General features: G+C 33.3%; 1 protein-coding gene across 1 annotated transcript in view; it reads right to left on the bottom strand.

The window, feature by feature from the left end:
* LOC129217481 (BOS complex subunit ncln-like) overlaps nucleotides 1-7,255 on the bottom strand; it is a 37,702-nt gene extending 30,447 nt beyond the window's left edge. The window contains exon 1 of the mRNA XM_054851788.1: nucleotides 7,030-7,255. Coding sequence (XP_054707763.1) covers nucleotides 7,030-7,204 — 175 coding nt within the window. The 5' untranslated portion in view covers nucleotides 7,205-7,255. The remainder of the gene's footprint in view (nucleotides 1-7,029) is intronic.
* Between the last annotated feature and the right edge of the window lie 2,068 nt (nucleotides 7,256-9,323).

The following is a 9,323-nucleotide window of genomic DNA, read 5'->3' as shown; positions in this document are numbered from 1 at the left end:
CTAGTTCAAAAAAATTAAGTAATAAATATATCCTATAATCACATTTTAAGGCTTCAACTTCTATAAGTTCCCGCGGAGCCCCTTGTACCATTTTTTCCAATAACACCATCAAAGACCGTCTAAAATTTCGTTTTTCGAACTAAAAGTTTCAAATATTTTCCGGGGGGACCCCTGGACCCCTCTTATTAAAAGAGGTTTTTTTTTTTTCAATTTGTGCCCCCTAAAACTATTTTCTAGTTAAGCCACTGCTCCTGTCCTCATGTTTTGACATTCATAAATGTTTTATTAACTGTTCATCACTTAGAGATTAGATAGATATTCAAAGTGGCTTTATATAATTTAGATATTAAAATATATTCTTCTTACAAACTTGGAATAACTTTGAGATATGAAGTAAAGACGTACACCATATTGAGAAATTAAATATTCACACATTATTTTTTGTGTAGATTGAACGCCAATTTTTTTTTTTTTTTTTCTAATTTTATATCTGTCTACAAAATTTTCCTCCAGGCATTAACTATATTTTCCTCGAACGCCAGAGCATAAAGGGGCTCAAAGGACATTTGCACCACGGCACCAATCAGGCTTGGCGCGGTCCTGATCCTATATCCGAAAAACTTGGGAAAAGTCTTCCAGTTAAAATTGCTGAAAACTTGAAGCCCTTTTATGAATGGGATGAAAAACGATGAATACTACCAGAAGTAAAAGATTGTATAATCCATACAAACATAAAATAGGGAAAAGTAAAAACATCCCAAAAGGTCGATTCTCTGCAATTTCAGTTTTACATAAAATAAACAGAAAAAAATCCTATTTAAAGGTACATTTCATGAAATTTGCTGGACGTAAGCTTAAATTTTGCATACTAGCAGGTCAGAGTGGAACTCATATGTAGTTTATAATGCATCACCCACAAAAATATGAAGATGGTGATCGACAATTTGATTATCTAATACCAGTAGCTTAAAAACATAGAGTAATTCTATTTTAAAATTTTCACCCAAATTTATTAAAACTATATGACAAATTCTAAAATACAAAATTTCAGAAAAATATTAAATAAAATCCCCCGGTCTCCCTTTCACAAACACAGATGAACTCCAAACAAGGAAACACTCTTGCAACCAGTTACTGACACTATCCAACCCAAATAGAATTAATTTCATATCTTGGATAAATGTTTTTCTCTGCTTAAAACATGCTGTATCATGTGACTATAGTGTTTTATATCCCACAATGCTATATTCAACAAAATATTTCAACATGAACCCATTGTGATCCCATCTTGAAACTTCTACAGCCATTTCAGTAATGTATAAACATTTTTCAAAAATATTTAAAGAAAATTGAAGCTGCACATTTTGAGAAATTTAAAATTTTAATTTTAGTTTCATTAAAATAAATTTTTTTTTCAGACCTAATGATGTTCCATATCATTGGAGAGGTCATTAAAAAGGCTGTCAAATGGCACTTGTTTCAGCTGTCTATCTTAAGGCTGCTCTTCAGTGGGGAAGAAAAACGATCTCGCTTGAAAATGGGCTTTTTCTTTAAACGAAAGCAATGTTCATCAGTGAAGTGATTGACACTTCAACAACCAATAGAACGAGCGGTGGCCGATGAAAGTGTGGATCATGTGACCTGTCACATTTTACAGGGGGACAGACCGGACGCTCCCCTGCTGTGCAGAGTAGTCGAAGGAGGTAATAGCTGACGGCGAAATGAAACCGCAGCTTTTTACAGACCCTTCCAAGGAAATTCTAGTTCTTTCCCTCTTGAGTCTTGACTAAATAGGTAAAAGAAAAATTACTCAGTGTAAAAGGCGCGGCATTTTGCAATCCCGCTTGTGACATTAATTTATTTGCATTCGCACTAAAATTAATTTTTGAAACGAAGATTTTTTTCCCCATTAATACGGTTCCTGATCTCATCTAGGAAAAATTTACGAATGAATGAATATTTGCAATAAATAAATTTATAAATTCGTTTTATTTTTAGAAAAATGTTCGTTATTGAAAATTGATAATATCAAAAAAGGAAGGAAAAAAAAGATAGCCTACATGACCACACTGAATTTTAACGAAATGAACTCCAAATTCTAACAAAAAAATATTCTTTAAAAATGGATGATCCTACTTAATAAATCTGAAAAATCGAGTGCCGAATAAAAGTGGGGACTAACTAGTTATCGGTTGGCGAAATTCCTTCACTTCCTCTGCCTGTTTGCCACTTTCCCCAACCCCATCCGAGTTAGCAGAAAACATTCTTAAAAATGAAACTAGATCCTCTTTGCATAGTTAATACTTGATTGTACAATAAACATTAATGCCACTAATTACTTACATTAACCTTTATTTGAACTGATAATATTTATATTTTAGTGCTAAATTAAATACTACTTTGTTGGTTAGTTACCTGTTTTACAAATGTAGTGGCGACTAGAAAAAAATGTGGCTACTATAAATACCTTTTCTCACCACTGGTGACCAGAAAATTCCCCTAATCTTTATCTTTGAATCCTTTTCTTTTTGAAAAAATATTTATTTATTTATCTAAGTACTATATGCAGATGAGAAGGCTACGATAGCATTTCTCAAGGGGTTGTTATGGTGAAAGTTCTTTCAAATTGAGCATAACAACGGCAAAGTCGCGGACGGCTACGGATAAGGATTTCCTGAATTTGAAAAATTAAAGATTTTTCTCTGATCTTTGTATGCAAGGGTGCTCACCCTGCTCCAAGCTCAAAGGCAAAAATCACTCCTTCCCCCACTCTCAATGTTTGTAAACTATCTTGCGTTGAAATTTTGCAATAAAACTAAACCTAGCACTTTTAGAGTCTCAGATTCCCAGTTAGTAAATTCGGCAAAATACATGAGATATTACATGCATTATATGACCAAAAGTATTGGGACACTTTCAAAAATTCACAATTTTACTGATTTCTCAAAAAATAAAAGACCAATTGCTCTCTGCTCTGTAATTTTTTTCTCATGAAAAGTATACTCCAGACGTCAAATCCAATAACAATTAAGTCTGATATTCATTTAGGGGACCAGCAACAAATAATCTGTTCTTATCATGAATCACTCTATAACGATGGCAGGAAAGTGTTGCCAGTTTGCTAACAATTCCTTACCATTCGTCGCCTATCCTAGAATTATAGAAATTCGGCTCATTAGATTGCTGATAACTTTTTAAAATTTAAAGAAATTGCGGTGGAATTTTTTTCATGGATTGTAGGATGTATCTGAGCTTTGAATTATGAACATTATAAATTGCTATCTTTCGTGTCTGCGCAGTGAAAAATTAATAGCTTTAACTGTTCATATTTCAACAAATTTTCAATATTTTAACTTCAAATTTTATTATTATGTTTCTCTAAAATGCTGTCAAATATTTTAAAAGTTTAGTAACGTTTGACGAAATACTCTGCGTAATATAAGGCGAAAACCTTCAAAAAAATTTTGCATTTTTGAAAGAAATGCTTATATTTCCATGGGTATAAGAGATACTTTCACAAAAATATAAAAATAAGTTTTTGATAGATTTTTAACTCATTTCTGAAAATTATAGCTTATTCCCAGCAATTTGCAATGAAAAATTATCAAAAAACTTTTTTACTCAATTTGTTGTCGGTCCCCTAAATGAATAGCAGACTTAATTTTTATTGGAAAATGACAACTAGAGTATACATTTTATGCGAAACAAATTATAGAGCAATTGGTCTATTATTTCTCGAGAAATCCCTAAACATGTGAATTTTTGAAAGTGTCCCAATGCTTTTGGTCATATAGTGTATATAGTGCTTCTACTTCAACACATTGAGTTTTTATTAAAATTTTCTAGTGAGTCTTGTTGGTGTCTGATCCTCGTTAGTTGTCATAATAAATATTAAGGGTTGTCCTTTTTCTCAGAAGGCACGAAAATATTACCTACATGTATATCTGCCTGAAAAAAAAAAAAAAAATCTTGAAATACTTAGATGAAAAAAATCTCAACGCCTCGCTCTGCCAGATTTTAAAGTTTTTATCGCTCTGCCACGTTTTCATGCATCTTGCATTTAATGAATCAATAATAAAAAATAAAAAAAAGGGCAAGAAACAGATTTGCAGGAAATACATAAAGTTGAAACAAAAATGAAAATGAACAGCTTACATTTAGGAAAGCAATTATAGGTACAAGTAAGAGTTCACAATTAAAAAAAAAAAACAAACAAGACAAACTTTTTCTTTTAAGTTCTGTGTTACGCACTTCTGTGCCGAAAAATTATCGTATCCTGTCTTCAGTCACAGAATAAAATGAATGTTCTAATCCAATGATTATCAAGTAATTTTCATTCGTATAGAACAAAAATCTTTTTTGAGATCCCACATTTTCTATTCTATTGACTCCTAGTAATATGTAAATACAGCGAGAGAAAGGATTTAGCTTCTTGTTTAGGAGAGGGAACCATTTCTATATTTAATTAACATGATCTTTATCGTAAGCATACTATTTACTCAGAAATACTCCCTATTTTCCCAAGCACTCTGTTTGGGGGCTATGCCTTTTAATTTTCTCGAAAATAAAAATTTTCAAAATGCACTTTTAGACGATCTCTGGTAGTATTTGGAAGTAAGTAAGAGGTCCTGTGATCTTCCACCAGCAAATTTTTGAACTTGAAACGCCAAAAACACAATTTCAGGTTCTTCAATTCTGTTAGGAAATGGGGAGTTCGGAAGCTTTCCCCGAAATTTTTCGAAATAGTCTAAAAACGCAGTCTTAGTGTGATGTTGGGGGGGGGAGGCAAAATTTTTAAAGTGTTATAAACATGATTGTAGGCCATCTTTATTAACGTTGGGGACATGCAGGTTTTTGAAATCCAAAAATGCAATTTTAGACGACTTTTTTTTTTTTTTTTTTTATGGTCAAAGAAGGACTTTTCAGAAACTCCCTTCCCGAAATTTTTTGAAATTAAAGCCATAAAAACGAAATTTAAGACGATCTTTAATGATGTTTTTTTAAGGGGGGGGGGGGGGGGGTGCTTATGTGACCTGAAAACCTTTATGCCTGTAATTAATTTTTTCTACATTGTATTAAAATGTTGATCTAGCTTCTGAGAATGAAAATAGAAAACAGTGAAAACTTGTAACCCCCATTCTATATTGTTCACATTTTAGTTAGCTTTGTCGGCAACATAAGGCTGAAAACGTCATTAAAACTAATACATACAATGCTTAGTAATTCTACCACGGTGTGTTTTTTACATTAACTGAATCATATTAAATTGCTAATATATTTTTCATGATTTTCTATGTATTTAATGAGTATGTTGGTGTACGGAATGTTTTCCGCTATTGAATTTTCCACCTCCCAAACCTTCTAAAGAAATTTGACGAGTCTGGCTCTTAAAGACACAAATAATTTTCAAAAATGTTTGTTGAGCTGTGGAAAGCACTTTATGTGTGTACCATTTGTAGTAACATAAAACACATGTAAAACGATGCAAAATACCCAGTATCTGGAATACGATTTAATCTATATATAAAAATATTTTTTCTACTGGAAGGGAAAAATGTCAACTTTTCGCATTCGACAGCATTGTAACAATGTTCATTATATTGTAAATAAACAATTTGACTCAGAAATATTCCTTTCAAATCTATTTCTTTTCAAACCACAAATTTGAAAAAAAGCAGATGTTGCGAATTTAACAGCTAATAGCACGCATCTACATGGATTCACTTTCAAAAGCACTTGATTCTTCACGAAAGCCTTAGGAAAAGAGGAAAGAAGAAAGGACGTCCAGCGGAGGTCATTGAGGGGAACTAATGAGAGGGTAATAAATCTTACACCTCATTAGCTTTTACCCCTCAAAAAGGGGAGGTAACTATTCTAGGGCGGGGCAAATGCAAAAAGTGAACGTATTTTGAAATTTTTTTCAATAGTTAGAACATGATATTTGTTTAAAAAATGGTCGCATTATTTCAAACAAGATCTCAAAAGAGAGCTGGAAATATTTTGCGTGTCAGGGCGTTCTTAAAATTTCGATAGCACGAGTTGCAGATGTTTTACAGAGCGAAATGTCCAACAGTACCTCGTTTTCGAAGAAATTCATTTTTTCTCCAATTTTAAAAAAATCGGAGAATGGACACATCAAAAAAGTAAAAACTAAAAGAAACAGACATGGTCTTGAAAAATACTCAGAAAAAAAAACGGATCCGAAAACTTTACAGGAATTTGTAAAACAAGCTCCAACTTTCCCCGTAGGTTAACATTAGATCCGAATCTTTCAGACTCTCAGTGAAGAGCACCCTTAATTAGAAAAGATTCTGGGTTATTTTGAAAATTGGGTCATTCACGTGTTTTGACCTATTTTTGATACTTTTACAGCACTGTATCTTAAAAACCGTTTTGTATTTTTCTCTGTTTATATAAACACAACTTCTTTACCAAATTTCATCAAAATCTGAGAGGGTGAGGTAAAATAAGTGTGTTGATTTGACACGGAATGACCCAGTAAAAAGACATAAACAATGCTTCACTGCAGTATAATAATAAAATCTTATGTTAAATTTTTGTTGAGAAGAAAAGGCAGTGGATTACATAACATTTGATACTTTGTTTAAAAATACAAATATTAAGCATGTCCCCACCCCTCCTCCCCGTTATTTATTTAGCAAATTTTCTTACTTGCAATGGCTAAATTGAATTATCTGGCGGATTACTTAAATGTATACATATGAAACATTTAGGATATCGCCTATAATAAGTAGATTTCCATGTAATCTATAGAAAAGAGGAATACTTAAGAAATCCGATTAATACGCCAGAAAACTATGTAAAAAAAGTTTTCCCAGGTAAAGAAATTAGCAACTAAGTAGCGAAAGCAAATATGAAAATATATTTTCCATCTCTCGAAGAATTCCACTTTGTATTGAATAAAAAAAAACGCATGAAAAGAATCCAAAAGTTGAAAGTTAGTTTAAAATGACATGACTTAAGAACATAGTTATCATTGGCATAAAAAATATAGTTCAGTAGACAAACCATGTGGAGTTCCATGAAGATCAAAATGTTGCATTCTGTAAACTGTAAACTCATGAGCTGCAAGAACTGGTGTTATTGGAGAAATAACAATAATTAAAGGCACAAACATCAGAGAATATATTAAAAAATTCCCCCGAAAAAATTCAAAAACACTGTCTGCTTCTTCGAAATACATGACAAATCCAAAAATTGTTGATTTTAAATACCGAAAAGATGTAAATAATCTTACTCCCTGGACGTGTCAATGCCAACTCATCAAAAGAAATAAATATTCAAAACTTTAATAAATCTAAATTGTGGCAACGGTTCATATAATTTTTTTAGTGGTATTTTGATTGAAACAATAACCTGGAGGTCGTGGGTTCGATTCCCACCGGTGCCCTGAGTGTTATTTCCTTCTCTTGCGCTGTAAATATTTCATGTGTGTCCTGGAGGCAAGGCGTTTTGTACGCAGTCCTCAATATTAGAGTCCCTATAAAAACACTGTTCTCTGTATATTAAGCTGTTTAGTTTCTGTAGAAAAAAAAAAGGAAATAGAGTAACTAGAACCTCGCCAGGTTAGTAACCACCCCCCCCCCTCCTAAAGGGTTGCATTCGGAAACAAGGATCGATCGCCTCGGTGGAACCGGTGTTCACTTAACCGCGTTCGGTAACGCTGCGGTCGCTTTCTGGCGGTCGAGCAATGGTAGCAACCTGTCGCCCCCGTCTAGCCGCGGTCAGCGAGATCACAAACGTCACAAAAAATCTGTGTTGGCTAATTCGGTCGTGTTTCATGTTTTGATCTTAACGTACGTGACTTTACCATCACGAAAGTTAAGCTTTGATTGGAGCGTCGCTTGCTGCTGAGCAAGAACTACCGCGGTGTAACCAAGAGCGTTCGGAAACACAGCTGTTTTCCACCCATCACCACACTCGAGACTCTAGTGTGCGGTGATGTTCCACCAGGCTCCCCAGAGAAATTCCAGATACGCAGATACGTCATAACCGCACAGGACTAACCACGCTGCAACCATTGGCGTCCTCAGCTGAAATTTATTGGGGGGGGGGGGGGACATTCTGACTCTGTCATTTCAAGTTGCATTAAGAAAAATTCGTGTGTATATATATATATATATATATATATATATATATATATATATATGAGATAGAAATGGGGGAGGGGGAATTTAATACAATACTTTTAAACGGGTACACATTGATTTACAAAATTACACAATAAGAAAAAAAATTAAATACCAACAAATACATTTTTTCTAGACTGCACATGGGATACGAATATCCGTGCTATTTTTTGTGATCAATTTCATTCAAGATGTTTTTGTGAACGTAACATAAAGCAACATGATTCAACCGCTTTTGTGTCATAACCGACATTAGATACAATTTCAGCTTTCTTAACGCACAGAAGCTTCTTTCAGCTTTACACGACGAAGGGCGGCACACCAAGACTAGTCGCACCAAATTTTCTACATTTTGAAACAGTGGACAGTTGAATTAACCGTTCTTAATGAATGAAATCATCAAAAATGAGATCCAGCTTTATTGAATCAGCCGTTTTAGGGAATCAAAGCTGCTTAGAACAAAATGTGACTCATATATATAAGCCGCGACAACTGTATAATTAAATTTTTATATTACATAGTGATAAACCCTGCAGCTCTAAGTTCTTGGCACAAGTTGGATTCAAAGGAGTTTAATTTGATGTTTTTTAATTAAAAAAATTAAAGTATATAATTCACCGTTCTGACATTCACGAACCTAAGAAAAACACAACTACAAAAATAAAATAAGACACAAATAATCAAGCTCTTATAATATCATATTTTAATAATGCAACCTTTTAAAGTATTTTCTTAATTTTTTCAGATTTTTTGTAACAAATGCACCAAAATTTTGCTTTTTTGTTGAATCCTTCATACACTCAATGCATATGAAACCAAAAAACAGCAAAAACCATCCCTATATAAATACATTAATTTCTGATTTCTCAAAGTCAGCAAGGAAAGTGCCCCTCCTGATCCTCTTTAAGTTACAGGCTTGCCTTGAGAGGCACACCCCACAGATTGAAAAGTACTGGCAAACACAGAGAACAAACAGCATTTGGTGTATAATTGAATTCTGATCAGCGGACGATGGGAAAGAGATAGAGAAATGAACTGCTTTTTTCTGACACGTGACAATAAGTTTTAAAATGGTTATTTCAATAAAATTTATTCAGTAAGGCAGGATTATTAATAGATAATTTTCTGTTAAGCTTTAATTACTAAAAGGAGTATCATTTATTCCATTAAAAT

The sequence above is a fragment of the Uloborus diversus genome, chromosome 2 (genome assembly GCF_026930045.1).
Source record: "Uloborus diversus isolate 005 chromosome 2, Udiv.v.3.1, whole genome shotgun sequence".
Lineage (NCBI taxonomy): Eukaryota > Metazoa > Arthropoda > Arachnida > Araneae > Uloboridae > Uloborus > Uloborus diversus.
Note: the sequence above shows the minus strand (reverse complement) of the source record. Positions and strands in the feature narration are given on the sequence as shown.